Source organism: Porites lutea, chromosome 5, assembly GCF_958299795.1.
Source record: "Porites lutea chromosome 5, jaPorLute2.1, whole genome shotgun sequence".
NCBI lineage: Eukaryota > Metazoa > Cnidaria > Anthozoa > Scleractinia > Poritidae > Porites > Porites lutea.
Genome location: NC_133205.1, coordinates 15,082,114 through 15,099,554, shown reverse-complemented (window position 1 = coordinate 15,099,554; position 17,441 = coordinate 15,082,114). Strand labels below are relative to the sequence as shown.

General features: G+C 37.8%; 1 protein-coding gene across 1 annotated transcript in view; it reads right to left on the bottom strand.

Moving 5' to 3' along the window:
- The window catches only part of LOC140936228 (NBAS subunit of NRZ tethering complex-like), a 54,468-nt gene that overhangs the window by 22,284 nt on the left and 14,743 nt on the right, over positions 1 to 17,441 (bottom strand). Inside the window, exons 18-39 of the mRNA XM_073385658.1 lie at positions 16,941 to 17,031; positions 16,106 to 16,270; positions 15,150 to 15,205; positions 14,376 to 14,445; positions 13,704 to 13,829; positions 12,321 to 12,565; positions 11,278 to 11,461; positions 10,548 to 10,684; positions 9,208 to 9,369; positions 8,775 to 8,850; positions 8,485 to 8,535; positions 8,318 to 8,371; positions 7,732 to 7,812; positions 5,285 to 5,410; positions 4,514 to 4,561; positions 4,197 to 4,270; positions 3,417 to 3,476; positions 2,705 to 2,767; positions 2,418 to 2,481; positions 1,881 to 1,939; positions 1,073 to 1,175; positions 211 to 547 (exon numbers count right to left, since the gene is read on the bottom strand). Of these exons, the coding sequence (XP_073241759.1) occupies positions 211 to 547; positions 1,073 to 1,175; positions 1,881 to 1,939; positions 2,418 to 2,481; positions 2,705 to 2,767; positions 3,417 to 3,476; positions 4,197 to 4,270; positions 4,514 to 4,561; positions 5,285 to 5,410; positions 7,732 to 7,812; positions 8,318 to 8,371; positions 8,485 to 8,535; positions 8,775 to 8,850; positions 9,208 to 9,369; positions 10,548 to 10,684; positions 11,278 to 11,461; positions 12,321 to 12,565; positions 13,704 to 13,829; positions 14,376 to 14,445; positions 15,150 to 15,205; positions 16,106 to 16,270; positions 16,941 to 17,031 (2,432 nt within the window). The remainder of the gene's footprint in view (positions 1 to 210; positions 548 to 1,072; positions 1,176 to 1,880; positions 1,940 to 2,417; positions 2,482 to 2,704; positions 2,768 to 3,416; positions 3,477 to 4,196; positions 4,271 to 4,513; positions 4,562 to 5,284; positions 5,411 to 7,731; positions 7,813 to 8,317; positions 8,372 to 8,484; positions 8,536 to 8,774; positions 8,851 to 9,207; positions 9,370 to 10,547; positions 10,685 to 11,277; positions 11,462 to 12,320; positions 12,566 to 13,703; positions 13,830 to 14,375; positions 14,446 to 15,149; positions 15,206 to 16,105; positions 16,271 to 16,940; positions 17,032 to 17,441) is intronic.

The window sequence follows — 17,441 nt, the reverse complement described above, 5'->3', positions numbered from 1 at the left end:
TTAGCTTGCTTGGCAGCTGCACTGTCCAGGACACCAACAAAACTGCGGCTACTCTGGTTTTACAACTCTTTATGACTCATGCGTGCAACTAGCCGCCTTTTTAACTTTCTCCACTTATATCAGCTCAAATACAGCTTCAAAAACGTACTGAATAAATTGTTAATATCAATAGCTCGTAAAATTGCCAGAGCACGCACTGGCTACACGCACCTTGCAGGGGAAGAATTGAGATTCCAAAATTATCCAGCAATGCTAAAGCAGCAATCAAATTAAACTCTTCTTGCAGGGCAGGTTGTCGATCCTCCATGAGATTTAAACATTCCCTGGTCAAGTCCATGGCCTTATCTGAAAAATCTGCAGAGGAGTTGAAGTACTCTTTAGCTGCACCTAACACAAGTTCTGTGGCTTCAGCACACTTTATACGAGGACCAGCGACAGGGTTGTCAGGCGTCGGATAGTCATCTTCCATGGCTGTCTTGCAAATCATTTGCCCAGCTAACAGGATGCAATCTCTTCTGCCTGAATGAAGCAGGGTTTCTGTATATGTCTAGGATTCGAACAAAACGATAAATTATGATAAGAGAGAAAGTAGTGAAAAGTGTACGTAACGAATTAAAATACGATAAAGTGTAGGTTTCGAAGGAAGAAGCTGGACAACGTCGCAAAATAGCTATATTTTTTGGAAACAGGGAGCTGGCAATTGATATAGCTACGTACCACTTTTTGACTTTCCAGTCTTCAACTGGTACCTAACCAGTAGAGACCCTTCGATCTTCCTAGATAAGTCGGCGGATGAGCGGCAAATCAGAGAAAGTTGTGGCGGCTTTTAGAGGTCCTTTCCTCTTTCCCAACTTGACTAGGAAGATCGTAGAGTCCCTCAGTGCTCGCACGGTACTCAACAAGATGATTCAATGTTCAAAAACGCCTTTGACAAGAATAGTCATGATCAAGGTTCATGGTCCTTCCATAAATGCAAGCACATTTCCTTTTTTCTGTTTACTGAATTCTCTATTGCGTTAATATCGAATATTCTGTTCAAACAAAATTGACATCCAGTATTCTTATACCGCACCTCATAACAAACAGACGGGTCAATGCAAGTATACACTTCTCTTTGTAAGGTCAACATATCACTGAGAAGACTACGCCAGTCACTTTCCTTTAATGGCGGACTCCTGTAAGAACGATGTTGACATTAAGAATATACAGTCAACTCTCTCTAAGACGGACACCTTTGGGACCGACACTAAGTGTCAGTGTTAGAGAGGTGTCCGTCTTATAGAGAGTCAAATAAAATGAGTAAAGAAAGGCAGGGACCAACTCTCAGTGTCCGTTTTAGAGAGGTGTCCGTTAAGAGAGAGTCGATTGTAGTTAAAATACCGATCACCGAAAAAAAAACCTTCTCAAGCTGATAAACAAGGGTTGTACATAAATCAGAGAAGATCGCTAACAAGAAATAGGTTTGAATATCGTTTTGAGAAATTCTTGAAGAATCGCTGATCCCTTAGAAAGCTATATCACAAGCACTTGAGAACAAGTGGGCCCATCCAATACACTTATCCGTCTCTGGATATCAAATAAAAGCCTTGTGTAAAGTGTTCAATATATTACAAGCCAACGGACACCACCTACGGACTGACGTGTCTAAAATGGATACCAAGTGCTGAGGCCCACGGTGTTCGAGTAAGTGAGAGTTCTTTATTCTTCCAAGAACCTTATACATTTGAGTCAATCTCGATAGGTTTCGTTTGTGAAGGACGCAGTAGTTACCCTGCCGATTAATTAAGCATTATCATGAAGAAGCCATTTCTAGAGTTAAGTCCGAATAGTGTTTATTCAGAATACTGCAAACTTAACACGCTCTCGACTCTTACACTTACCGTTTCGTGGCAGCTTTTGTTAAAGCAGTCATGAGAGCTTTGGCTTCTTCTAAATTACCCTGTGTAAACAACAACAAAAACAACAAGAGACTGCTATGCAAGTATGAATGCCTATAAATTAGAATCTATGTGGGAATCATTTCTTAGAATGTACCTTCATGGTTGCGTGCCACTGATCTAAAGTTATTCACTTCATTATTGCTCAATGTTGACTATGAATTGTTCTTCCATGGCTATTTTTTGCTTCCCATGGAGATAGCAGGTAGTTTCTACATCTAAACTACAATAATGGAATGAAAGCGTATACCTGTATAGAAATTGTTCCAGATACAAAGAAAGTAACTTTGTTTTATGATTACAATTAAAAATAATAAAAAATTATGGGAAAAAAATAGCAAAAAACACTGGAACCATTTGTTAACGAGTAATTAACGTTACTTAAAGCAGAACACTACTCGGTTAAACGTAACTAACCCAGCAAACAAGTCTTACATGCACCAAAGTAATAATTGTGCTAAAAACGCGACAAAGTCTTACATGTGTATCCAGAATAAAGGAAACCGGTTTTTGAAGACCATGTTTGGCGAGGCTCTCGCACGCACTAAGAAAAAACGAGATAAAATCTTTAAAAAATCTTCTCTTATAAATATCTGCATACTTAGGAATTGCAGTCAATTGAGCTTACAAACTATCTAAAACCATATGATAGTTAAACTGTTACCATTACAGTAGCTTTTGCAGGCCGTTATTTCCAGGACGGTGATGCTTTTAGAAGGCTAAAAGTTATCATTTGTATATAACACACCTTTGTACCATCAACTCACCATAAATAAACCTCTAACTGATCCACCTGTTTGTTCAGCTCCTTGATTTGTTCAGATAACACACTGCAGTAAAAAAAATTAAAAATTATCGCAAATAAATAACAATCACATTAAATACATTTATGACATTTGTAAAAAAAACGAGAAAGTAAAAAAACGGTCACTAGATTTTTGGGAGTGATTTTAAGGCTTGACCATGATCTAACCGCTGGTCTTTGCGAAGACAATGATGTGTAGTGTTAGCTTAGTGATAACGAATATGGTTCAAGCATATACCATCCTTGGAGACCAAGGGGCAATCAGTCGGGTGACTAGGGTCTAAAGAAATGGCGTAACAACAGTTGTCACCCAACCGTAATGACTCCCCCTGCATCTCCACCAAATGCTTAAATTTTCTAAGCACATTTTGAGCTAAAGAGGCCCAAACAGCGAGCTTATCTGAGATTCTCTAGCATGAGGCACCTCAGAGAAATACTATCACATTTCGCGGGAGGGATGCTTGTCCACGGTAGTGTTACCCACAACAGTATGTCACTAGCAAATATTTGTAAAAGTAAAGAAAAAGCACTGATCAACAGATCCGATGGATAAAATGTCACGATAGATGTTCACAGAATACTAAAACGAGCAATTTTTTGTCGTCTGATTTAATCAATAAATGAGTAGGTACACTGGATTTTTAAAGACCTGTATTTTTATTCATTCTACTTACTCCTCGTCGCTGGCTGGAAGGCACTCCAGTATGCTAAATGATAGGTCCAGCTGATCACACCTGAAATGTATAAATAATAACAATGTATTAAAGTAACTGTGTGGTGAGTAATGAATTGATTAACTCAGTGGCCAATGTATTGATTTTTTCTTTGGTTTTACTTTCAGTTTCTTCTTCGCTAGTTTATCAACTACGCTGATATTAGTACGTAAATTACCACTGCTAAAAGTTCTGCGCATTTGATCATATTTACATGTATTTTGCGCAATATAAATATTAAATTATTAAATTAAATTATTAATGCTATGCTTTAGGACTATTTCTCAAAAAGAATCATACTCAATCGGTCAGCGCCCAGCGGTCAAGATGGCCACGTTTTTTGTTGCTCTCGTTATTCAGCAATTTTAGACTAAACTGAGAGGAAACCTATTTAGTACCTATTCCAGCCCACGCTGGGACCAATTTCAGCCCGTAGGACCATTATCTTTATCACTGGACCATTATTGGCCCTGATAAAGGTAATCAAAGTGGACCAAAATATAGTACTGAATTTGTAGGGGCAAAACGGTTTTTTGTTTATTTACAGTGTGTGATCTGTGGAGTAAGTGGAAGGTTAAAAGAAGGAAGTTCTTCCCGCTTCTTTCCTTGTCCCCTTAAAATCGTTCTTAACAGGCTACACAAATTCTATTGCTTATGCGTCCTCAGAAAACATGTGAACTCTACGCTTCCACCACTCTTCACACATAGGATGTTTTACTATTAGGGGAAGAGATAAAATACCTTTTAGTTACGTAAATGCAATCCAAGGCAAGCTTCATGAGCTGTGCAGCATCAGCTATGATAGGTTCCTTAACCTACAAATACAGAGCAATTAACGTGAATGAAACAAAAAATGAACTTAGGTTGAATAATATTCAACCGTAGGCCAAAGAAAAATGTCAAATTTACGTAATTGCGTGGTGACACGGGCACTGGTCAACATTAATGTCTAGATGAAAAATATTGATAAATATCAAATACGATTTCAGAGTGAGAAGCAGTGACTGGTGCGGTTAAAGGCTGCAAAAATATCAATAGTGCAAAAAATATATAATTACCTCAGGTGTAGAGTTCTGAAACACTTTCAACACGTAAGTCAGGTCAGTCTAGTACAAAAGGAAAGAAATAAACGTTTATGACTATTACTGCGGCAGCAATCAAACCGGAAAGTTCTGGTTCCGTTCAACTGAGTAAACGCGTCATGTCATTTATGCTTTCTACTGAATTGGTATGGACAATCTAAGTGATCACCTACTAATACGTGTTGTAACATTGCTATAAACAGACTAAACTAGATTAGCCTCGGGGTGAGGTCATGTTCAACAATTTCGTCCAGAAAGTCATCCATCCTCGTACAAACAGATAGACAGACCAACCTAGTATGAGTTACTTTATTAATAGCCTCCCACGCAGACATTCTTAGGGGTTCGTCACGCAGGAACGCGTGACGAACCCCTAAGGACGTCTGCGTGGGAGGCTACTGTATTAAGGAACAAAAAGTAGAAATCTCAAAATGCATTTGTGCCCCAAATATAAGATAATGAGTGTCTTGCTCAGCCCATAAGTTTGTTTGTTTCATAGACTTCATTCTGGACATTTGTGGAATGAATAAACTTTTAATATTTCATGAGACTGCCTCTCCATTGTAACCGCAAAAAATGACCAAAATCTTCTTCGTAAACAGATAAAGCCTACACAAAAATACTCTAGGCTGCCTAATTTCAAAAACCCGCATCAGCAAGTTTAAACACTCGCGTCATTGATTTCTCTCGTTGTAAGAAGATTATAGTCTAATTTAAAACTTTGGTATCATTTATCAGTAACAATACCTTGGCCACATCAATCAAATACTGATGGATCAGGTTGATTTGAGATTTCTTCTTGCGCTTTCCCAGACGATGCAAAAAAGGCAGAACCCAGCACTTGAAATCTCCAATGAATGACTCGTCTGTGGACTTAAAAAATCGAAAACCGCAAGCACAGTCATCTTTCTACTGTCTTAGACTTAGTTTAAGACCGCTATTTTAGAGGTTTAACCTTTTTCAGCCATGGAAGAGATACATTTTCATTTTCCTGAAGGTCAGGAAATTAGTGAAATGCTTATTAATGAGGTCATTAACATTTACACAACTTAAATTAATGACAGAGATTCCACCTCAAAAAGGGTTAATTTTATCTCTACTATACTAATGGGACGCAGCGATTGTCATGCAACCTACCAGAGGTTCCAAAGGGAAAAAACCTTAGAACTCTGTTTTAAGAGGACAAACTTATTAGGACTTAAAATTAACTACAGTATTGAGTAAAGCCTGGAATGACTTAATCGACTCATAAAACGAAAATGTTAGCTTGATTTCTGACGCTCCAGTTCGCTTGCGGCCGCACTGGCCACACACCTTCTCGGGAAAGAGTGAGTGGCAGCGAGCGATCAGGAGCATCTGAGAATTAGGCTAACAAAATGTGGGACGTTAGCTATCTAGAGCTAAATACATTAATGACGGCTACATTAAGGAGGAGGAGGGGGAAAACTACTAAACTTTGGTGGTGGTTGAGGGAAACAGGGAATTGGGAGGAAACAGTAGGCAAAAGGGTTCCCAAGAAAACTGCATTTACAAGAAGCTTTATAAGAGTTAGTTTGTCCTTATCCTTAGTAATAAACACTCAATAAACTCGAACCAGGACATCAAATGCAATGGGAAACAAACTTTATCGTTAGGTTCGGCAATGTTTTGTCAAAAGCACGTTTACGCTTTTGCCCTCATCAAAACGAGTCAACCAATGCAATGGACACCATTCTAATTTCACTTAACCAATAAGACTCATGACCTTATCAATTTTGAAAGAACTAGCATCCTGCCAAATCGGTCATTCTAGTGACAAAACAAAAAAGATCATGATATCACCCTATCGTCAGTATCGTACTTTGATTCCTGTTTATGATGTTAAGTCAATTTTCCACCTGAACAAAGGCTAAATTCATCGCCACTAAATTGCTATGATGTGACAATGACAATGGTGATCATGAAGACTATCATTAATGAAGAGTTACAATTACAAATTTAATTAGCTGAATTTCTACTTATTTTACCCCTCGATTTTAAAGTTTATTCAACTTAAAAGGCTGACAGTTTTGTTATGCCATCTACCACAGGGTTTCAGTGTTCAACCAGCCAAAAGGGATGAATACTTGAACCCTGATGTTAGAGGACAAACATGGGTCTCGTGATCATACATTACACCCTTACCTCTCCATACAACCAGCGCTCTCTCTTACGGCCAGTTACCTCCAAGGAGACCGTTGTTAAGAGATTCGAGTTTATTTGGGAAAAGGAAGTTAACGATGCTGGGATCCGTTTCTCGAAAGTCCCGGTGAGCAGTTTTGTGCTTCCCTTGTTTTCATTCAAGATCAAAGCTTCAATAATTTTGAAAATGATACAATAAACTATCAGTTAACGAAGCTGAATTGACTGGTTTGCGAGCCAGGAACTGTGCTACCATTCAGCAGGTTTTGATTATAAGATTTGGTTTCGGGTCCGAAACGTTACCTGGTCTTTCGAGAAACGAACCCCTGGTCTGTCATTTTGATGCCACTTACTACGGCGTGCAGGTGCTTTGCTGCCAAAGGCGTTACACTCTGCACCCTATTGGTAGAGGACTTCAAGGCGGAATTGCTTAAAGGTAATGTTACACGACACGATTCACAACGACGATTTTCAGTACAACGTTGCGTTGCAACTACATTGTTGCAACATTATTTCGAATGGTTGCAACATAGTTGCAACATTCCAACGCTGTGTTGAGCTAAAAATCATTGCTGCGAATCGTCCCGTGCAACATCACCTTAAGACTAAAGAACTGTTGCTCGCCATCAGTAATATTAGCCCATGATTAGCAGTACCTATCTATCAAGCATTGCATACTACAGACAATAAAGCCAAACTGCAAAGTCTACATATGGTACTCTACTGGACATAGCATCAACATCACCTTTTTTCAATGGTGATGACATTAAGAAGTAATTAGGCTCACAGGTGCATGTAGCAGTAGCTAATCTAGCCAGGAAAGTGAAGTAAGTTACTAGAAAAAAGTAACGAAGAAATATTCAAAGGAAGAGTGTTTGGTAAAAAACTGAGTGAATAATAATAATTTTTTTTTTTGATTCATTTAAAACTATTATTCGATTGGGCTTTTGTATGATATGAAAAATTATGAGATCTTGGAGGACGATATTCGCTTCGATCTGCACGGTTCTATTCTATTCTAATCGTCCACTTACTTTTCTAAGTAGCATTCTTAGTTTTTCCAGCTCTGTCATACTCTGAAAAGCTTTCAGGCTGAGATACACATCAGCGCAGCTCTGGAATAAACACACAGATAAAAACATTCTAATCCAACTATTAGCCCTCCATTAATCTGGGGTATAAAAAAAACCATCAGCAGCTTACAGTGGTCAATAACAAGTCATTCGTCACTCATTTTTGTCACTATGACTGTTCAAGTAAAACAAGCGGGTAAAACACTGTACTTTCTATCAGCATAACCCGCACCCAAGTGCTGAATGCCCAGAGAAAATTGCAGAACCGAACAGTATGTCCTAATTCCCTACACTAAGCTGATGAGGGTCAAATTAAATATGACTTTCAATGTCTAATTTCTGCTCCTTACCAGTATATATGTGGATTTGTAATGTTTGAAGAAGGCATATTGCACACGTATTGAAGCCATTGCAAAGCACAATTTGTGTGAAACGAAATGATTAAAAGAAACTTGATTTATTGTGACTCTACTTATTTCATAAAGTTTCACTAATGTTTGACTTCGGTAATTCACTAACTTTCAATGAGAAAGCAGAAAGAACTTACGTCGTAAACCAGTGCTTCAAGTGTAACAAGGTCATCATGAAGATCTTCAAGTCCCTGAATAAATAAATATAGCGCAAGTTAACACCAAAAAAGACTCCCTTTGTGCTACATGTACATTTGCCCCAAACAATTTGGACTGAAAACTGTTGACGTTAAGCAATGATTACCTTGATTCCTCTCTCCATTCCAAGCTTAATGAGTTCCAGTGAATTGTCTATCTATTTTAAAAGAAAGGACAAGCGTTAGCTGAAGGCAGGGTGACGAAAAATGCAAGTACAATTTGTACATTTCAGATGTAATAAAACGGATAAATACTGTAAAAAGTCGTGTTTAAAATGCAGCCTTTTGCTTTAAGCTCAAACTCGAGAGTGCGGCTAATCTGCGACACAATCTCTTCTGAGTGGTGAAAATTCCCTATTTTGAAGCCCGAAAAACTAATAACATAATGAATGAATACCTGTTTAGACAGAGATTCCATCTCACAAGCTCTGTTTCTGTACCACTTAGTCACCACCTCCGACGTTAATTTACACCTTAAAGGCAAAGAAAAAAGCATTACTATATCATCACTTTGTTACACAAACCCTACACAAACGAGAGTACTGTTCTGGCATAATAGTCTGTACTTTTACTAAAATGTCCATTCTTCTTTCTTACGTAAATTTAAGTTAACAAAACAAAATTAATGTGTAAGAGAAATCAATATTGTTGTAGAACTATCATATATACTATTTCTAGTTACACCCCACCTCCCAAAACAAATGAGTTCTTGATTTAAAAAACTTTCACTGATATTCACTGATACCCAAATTGGACACGGTCCCTTTCTCATTTTCTGTCCGACCAAGTTTGTTAACTACTGTGAAAGAATTATTACATATTTCCCTCACCTGTACTGTTGTAAGTCAGGATTTTCTTCATAAATAAATTCTGCAGGGTCACCACAGTCTTCCCAGCCCGCAACTTTTTTGCATTCAGCTTTCTCTGCCCAGTCGGCACATCTCCAACACTTTTCATCCCACTCTAAGATATCTGGATCACCTGCTGAGAAACTAAAAGAACATGGAACAGAATGTCACCGGTTCTACACAACAGCTAAAAGAGGAAGGAAAAATAAACAATCAAATATGGTTCTCCTCTTTCCCTTTATTTTAGACCTTTAGATTCTAAGATGAGGATGACCAATAGAACGAGATTGTCTCAATGCTAAAGAGCTCTTTCAATTTGTCAGAACTGACCGGCCACATCATTCTCGTCGTAACAAGAATTCCACTTTAAATCACCACTAGAACAAACGAATCCTAAATAGTATGCAGGATGACCTTTGTTAAAAAAATCTTTGAAAAAGCCTATTTCATTGTCAAAATGACTGGTCCAGCGGGAAATCGTGATAGCCCGGTCATTCTACTACGGATTTTATTGGAAATGTTGTCGTAGTTACCAAGTTTAGTTTCAGTTTTATCATTTTGCGATCAGGAGAGGGTTTAACCTCCTTTTTTTTTTCACAGCTTTATTGGGTGCTCCTTTAGTGAATACAATATGAATTTGTCATACAACACACACACAAAAAAAAAAAGAAGCAAAAACCCAAAAGGGGTAGGTGCAACGGGACTAACGTCCCATGCGAGCCACCGCCCCCCCTCCTTCAATAAATATAACCATGTTAACTTTTCTGGTGAAAAAGTAAAAATGAAGCTTTCCAGAATGTCAATTCTTGAGAATATGTGAAAAAATCTCTAAGTCAAATCTTGCCCTCGTCATCCACGAATCTATAGGTCTCTAAAGACACTCTCTCGGAAGTACAAATGTATTGGCTACAACTTTTCAATTTGTAAATAACCCTACTAAGGTTACATGTATTTAATGTACCATGGAAACCACTGATACAGAGAATTTTCTCACATTTGTTCAGACAATTACTGTACCTATCACCTCATGCAAGGGATTCCGGAATAGGGGAAACGTTTGCTTGTGGAATCAGGAATTTTGGCCTTTGGAATCTGGAATACAGCTCAAGGAATACGGATCCCAATAACGATTGAAATCCGGAATCCAAATTCCAATGACAAAGTCTGGAATCCACTCCCTGAAATCCGGAATCTACAGCGTGGAATTCAGAATCCAAGACTGTCTTGGATTCCCTTGCATGGGGCGGAACCTACTTGTAACCCAGTCCTTAGGACGAGAAGTCCATCCCTCCGTCTGTTCAAAACAGACCTTTCACACTCACCCCGCCTCTGGAAGAAGAGCTTGGTACTCAGATGGTGGAATGGTCTCGTCAAAGTTTGATAGAATAGCAAGCCTGTGAGGAAGAGTCTCTTTCCCATGGTAAGTAAAAATGGCGTCCAGTGCATCACAGTTGCCATCCTGTAAGAAAAAACATATTGACGATACTACTTCGAACTGGTATTAAATCGGTGCTTAAAATGAAAGAACTAGTGCACAACCTTCACGAAAAATTGCATATATGGCATTTTGTTCTTGTGATCTAAATTACAATATGGACGTCCCTACACTAACTTGTTTCAAACTCTCCTTTGCTGTTAGCAAAAATAAATAAAAAGTCCCACCTCTACTATAGTACGTTTTTCACATCATTTTCAACCCACTACAAAAATGGAAATCTAGCGTCACCAAGCTATTGCTGGACAGAGACTGATTATCATTCAGTTCAAAGCTGCATGAGGTCTGTATTTCATTTCTTAATGAAATAGACTAATTTTACCAGGAACAATGTCTACATGGGGGTAAAAAACAGTAACAACTAGTTATGTCCCCTTAGCTTTTTACATAACCCTATGATAAAACAGCTTACGTCTACACCAAAATGGTACCTACGGTGGAGAGAAAGGCCAAACCTATTTTTAAGAGAGTCAGTTCGGGAAATCTTTTCAGAGGCTTATACCAAACTCAAATAGTTTTGTGTTAAAAGAACAACAACAACAACAACTAAAACATACCCTAGCATACTCTACAGCAGCTTGCATGATATTGATTTCTCTAAATCGTTCAAAGAATATGTGGCAGTACTCCTCATGAGCCATGTGGACCCCGCCCAAAATAGCTTCATATGTAGAGAGGCGATCAAGGTATTGGAGTAACTTCAGTCGGTACATGCAGATGTCACGCTGCTCCAAGTTGAAACTGATCAAATGGTAAAAAATCAGTAACCAAAATCATGCATCATTTAGCTGGTGGTATTATTTACAGAGAGCTAACATACAGGTAACACAAAACTACAAGTATTAGAAGCCAACCATCAGTATGAAGAATAAAGAGCTTAATAGTATGCCTGTTAAGACCACATAAATTTTAAAATACAACAGAGATGACCTGGAAGACGATTTCATTTTCAAGACTCAGATGGAAATTCAAAAGGTTCATTTAAAGCTTCTTATAAGGCATTTTTTAATAGTGTCGAGCGTTAGAGATCGCTCTGCGCGAGACATCTTCATGATTCTGAATCAAGTAATTCCAACTGATATCCATATGTCTTCTCCATCAACAATGCAAGGTAAGACCGCAAAAACATACTACCTTTAGTCAAAAAGGTCCCATAATATCAGAGCACTGGAGCTTTCAAATGTATCTCAAGTCTTCTTCAGCAAAGGCTAACCTGAGTATTGACATGCCACTTATGTGTATTTTAACACAAGAGAACGAGAAATTAAAAACTGTGGGTAGTTCATAATCCCTATCTCTATTTAGGGTCAGACACTGATGTCTGATATGGATGGCCTCCTAGTTTTTCCTTTTAATGTCCATGGTCTCCTGGAGCCAATCAGGACTTTTGACTGGGCCCTCCTTTTGACTGGTGTTCCCAGATGGTGCTTGTTGTTTGCTTGTGATATTCACCCAGTCTCTTCCAAGGGTCAAAATGAGCATTAATAGTATCATATTATCTTGAGTTTGCTTTAGTGCAAGGTGCAGAAGACTTAAATAATTTTGTACAAATTTCAGACTGATTCTTGAATAACATTTTTTTTTCAGCTTATGTTAGTACCTGGCAAACTCTAACGAATCTTCAAGCTCCTTGATTTTCTTCTTTCTTTCCTCCTCCTCATTAAACTCATCACTCTTAGACTTGATAATAAAAGGCAATGGGCCTTGCTCACTTCCAACACTCTTCACCACCTTGGCATCTGTTCCATGGAGTCCATACTGCAACAACTGTTTGGCTGCTTCATAATTTTTTGGCACTCTGTCCACGCATTCATTAAGCACCCACAAACGATTCTTAACTTTGCTCTGCAATGATTAAAAGCAGATGCTATAGTTATTAACAATACGCAAGGGCATCCACAAACCACTCCAGTGAGCATACATAAGGAAATGGGGTAGAGGTTCGCGTGGACAATTTCATACAAATCACTTTATTCTGTCCACCCAAGCCTCGAGTTGGTGTCTTTGTTCACAGGAATGCAGGAAAAGTCCTATTTCAATGGCACTGTAAATTGTATCCTCAGTAATTTGGGCTTTTCTTGGAGTTAACCCATTTCTAGGTGGGGCACTCTAAATTCCAAGTGACTGGGATGACTGAAGGTTCTTATGGATTCGAAATTTTCCATTATGGGATTATTTTGGGTGCGAAAATTTGGCAAGTTCTTAGAGACCTTTTAGATTTCCACGATGATCTGTAGATTTTTATTTTATTGAAGTGCCTTGCACTTAGTTCTGCTAAATAAGTAAAACCAAACCTATTTTTTGGTTAATCTCACATTAACTATTCCATTAAACCAGTGTGTACCATATAGAGTCTAACAAGACTTCAATTTATTTACTTGATTTTTTCACCCAACGTGGTTTTATAATTACAACCATTCCCTTTTGCTGTTCTCAGGATTTTGGGCAAAGGATTTTTCTTAAATTTCTTTTTTTTGGCCCAGAGATTTGTTTGGGTTTTGTTGGAAGCCCTGGGGAAGGTTTTTTCTTGTTCTCTTTTTTTCTTTTTTTTTTTTGGGGGGGGGGGAGGGGGGCGGGGTGGGGGGATTCGATTTTTGCCCTAATTTGATCATCCCCATCACTTTAAGTCAAGAGTACAGTTTACACACTTCCCCCACCAGGAAACCATTGTTGATTACCCATTTTTTTTTTTTTGGTTGTTGTTTTTTTTTTTTGGGGGGGGGTGGTAATGTTTAGTTTCTTTTCAATCTTTTGCATTACATCAATTGGTTTTTGCTCCCATCTGCAACACTAGGACACTACAAGTCATTTTGTATGACTCAAACAATTACACAACAACCAGAGAATTCTCCCAGTCAGTTTAATAAAACTTTTTTCTGATTACTTCATCCCTGGAGGAAGTTAAATTACTGTAAAATGCAATCTTCAAAGGTGAAATCTAACCAAGTGAGATTTTTTAAACATTATTTTTATTGACACTGACCAAGTAATCGTGAATGGAAGCCACTGAAACATGAGATTTTCTCCATTGTTTCTGATAAACCAAATCACTGTCCAGTCCATAGGTCTGTGCAAGAACAAGGGCTTCACCATACTCCTCATGCTCTATCTAAAACAAATTAATAACTTCATTATTAAAACACAATTAAAAACTGAACCTTTCACCATGAAGATACTTTCAGTGATGAACCCTGACTTTATCACACACTTTGCCCTTTGGGCAGATGATTTAAATTTAGCATATTTTAACAACCATCACACAGTGACATAGTCTAAAAGATCAAAAATGCCAGAAAAACAGCTTTGATTTTTAGTTCCTTTCCTTCTCCATTTACAAATCTACTCACTGATCACTGGTATTTCTTTCCAAAACCTTTTGACACAATAATAGCCCAGAGACTACAGGTTCTGAGATTTTACTGTCTAGAACAAACTAACACTGCGCAGAAATGCAACACGTTTCAAAAATCCAGATAATCTATGGCCATATTCCATTATTGCTATTATTATCCCCTGATTCCCTGCCTACTTGTTGTATTCACAAGGCAACTTGAAATCTTAGTGACATCCCTGCCCGCAGCCAGAAATTCTAACAAAAAACAAAAGAGAGCTTGTTTGCAAGCAAAGAATTTGCTAAATAATTTACAGGGTTTACCTTTCTGGCATAGAGCTCCTCGGGTGTTGTGGATCGTAAACAAACAAGCCTGTATGTGCAATGAAGAACTCTGAGAAGTAAAGCAGATGATAAATTACATTATATACTAAATCTGTATAAAAATACATGATAAGAATTTTAAAGTAGTTGGAGAGAAAGATGACAATCATTCCAGATCCTGAATAGATGATCAAGGAAAGTAAACACAATCAAGGGTCAAAATTGTTATTATATCCATTTTAAAATCACTGGTGATCCCTGCAATCTGATTGGCTCTCAGCAGTGTGATTTATTAACGAATCACATGACTTTTTGCTCTAGATCACTGTTCTAAATCACAACATTTTTTCTCTATTTCACAACATTTCTGCTCCAAATACAAAATGAGCATGTAAAAGCCTTTTTGTTTCAACTTTTCAACAAACTGGCCACTAGATCAGTAACACATTGGTACTGACTGAATTCTGCAATTTCAAAATCACTGTAATAAAGTAGTACAATGTAATTGTACAGAGTGGAGTAAAATTCTGGTCTGAAATCATACTTTGCTATTTCAAATCTAAACTCGCGCTGCCCACTCGTCTGATTCTAAAATCATGTGTATGATTTTAGACCAAAGTGCACTCCCCTCAGTTCAATTACCATTATAAATTTCACATCAATAATAAAATTCAGAGAGTTATTTAAGTCCAAAAATGAGGTACCTGAAAAATTTGCCTAATATCATTGTGCGATACTACTTTGACCAAAAACAATAGAGACTGCTATACATACTTGCGTACTTTCATGGGTGGCTGAAACCTTTCACTTTCTGTCAGAAAAAACATCACCTGATAAAAAAAAAACATATAACATTTCTTTGAAATTATTGTTTGGTAGTACACCATTCTCGTTTCCCTATCAATTCGCTAAAAACGTCCATCTATAAATAATTATATTCTGAAAAGAAAAATCTGAAAACAAATTTGTCAAAGAACTTAAGGATGATCTTGTCTGAAAATTCAGTCTCCTAGCCTGCAAGTCTGATCAAACACATATTTCACAAAGTTCATGCATTGGTTAATGCCGCAGTTCCTTTAGCTGGCCTTTAAATAGGAGTCTAATAAAACCATGACAACCAAACATATGGCATAAAGGGGGGAACTCCACTCTGCCATCAGCATGGCGGATGACTTCCATAGCATGACCATAAAGCCATACTTATCTTCCCGGCACTATTACATATCTGCACCAGATCAGACAAGTTCAGGTAGGTCCAAAAGAAAGAAAATTAATACAGCCTAACACTCCACGGCACTACGAGCTGAAACCTTCAGCCAACATTCCACAACTGACTACTATCTGAGGGTAAGCCAATGATAAATACTGTACCACTGGATTGAGAGAGCACGCGAGGTGCTCCACGAGATGTGCATGAGGAAAATTATTTTTACTAGCCATACAAAACAAGCGATACATTAGAAACTAGTCCCAACTGCAACGTAAACAAGGATTGCTACTGTATACGTAATTTCCTAACTGTGAAAGTGATTTTCGACTACCCAATAATTTGACCTAGACTGTGAGTAAAACCCTACCAAAATGTGATAAGGGCTGGGATAACTCTGCATTACATGTTGCTGATTGAGGGCGTCATGCTCTATTAACTGCATTTTACAACTGAGTTTTAAAGATTTCTTTAATTTGCCTCTGTAACTTTCTTTCTTCTTTGAATTTTCTAATTAACTTACCTGTTTGGCAAAATGTTTTGATCTGGACATCAGAGTTGGCTCATCATCATCATCATCACTCTCCAATTCAACATCCTCCTTCTCACCGTTCTCATCACTATCACCTTCATCCTCACCAGCATTTAAGGCATGTTTGGATCGTGAGGTCTTGATTTCATTTTCACACTAAAAATAACACGAAGTTGGTTCAGTAGGGTAACTACTACTAGGGTAACTGGCTTTAATCCTCTGGCTAATTATTATTCATAACCAGCTAGCACTGACCAAAATTTGGAAAATGTGAGCAATGTACAATCGTTGATAACAGCCATGCTGACATCATTGATTCTATATTATGTAATCATTGATTTCATGCAAGAGAGTACGTGGCACAGCAGCTCAGTTGTTTTGGCTTGAATGCAGATGTCAAGAAAATGACAAAAGAGTTCATGGCTACGCAAAGAAAAATAGCCGAATTACTGACTAAAGCTGAAAAGAACAGAGGCAATTATACAAGCACACAAAAATCCTGTATATTGCTTGATGATATTATCATCAATTAGGTATTCAAAGAGGGGGATGAAAAGAGGTATACAAATCCACTGACCAGTTATGATTTATAAACCAAATCCGCTGTTAAAACTTCACTGCGAATAATTTTAAAACAAACAAAGTCCGAAACTGGGCCCAAAAAATGAATTCGCAATCCACTGAAATTATCAGATCATCAAATCTGTTGAAATCTCACTATGGATCCAAAATCTGGACAAAAATTAATTTTAAAATCTGCCAATCTGTTGGCTTCAGCCCCCTCTTCAAATATCAAGCTTTCAGTATACAAAGTAAGTCTTTATACCTCTAAAATGAGAAACCCTTTACTATGGGCAGCAGTGATACGAGACCATGGTTCACACATTTCTGGGCGGTGACCAAGCAGATTATGAAGACTACAAAAAGAAAAAAAAATTACTACCATATCTTAAATCTTTGGCCAATTCAGTCAAATAATTTATTCAAAGTCAAACTCAACAGATCAACAGATCGGTCTACAAATCCAAATCTTGAACACTCATCTCTTTCAGTAACAGGGAAAATGTCTGTTTAATATCTTGATCAATATTATACAGCCATGTTGATTAAAAAACTTGACACTTTGTTTGCTCCCAGACATTATGTTGTACCTTCGGAAAGCATGTACAAAGTGCATTAGGCCATAATACAAGGCTAAAACTGACCACAACACTACATAGGCCATAATACAAGGCTAAAACTGACCACAACACTACATGCCAAAATCAACCTACTGCCAGATAAAACAAATCAGCTTCTTTTACCAATTCAGAGCTATGACAACTAC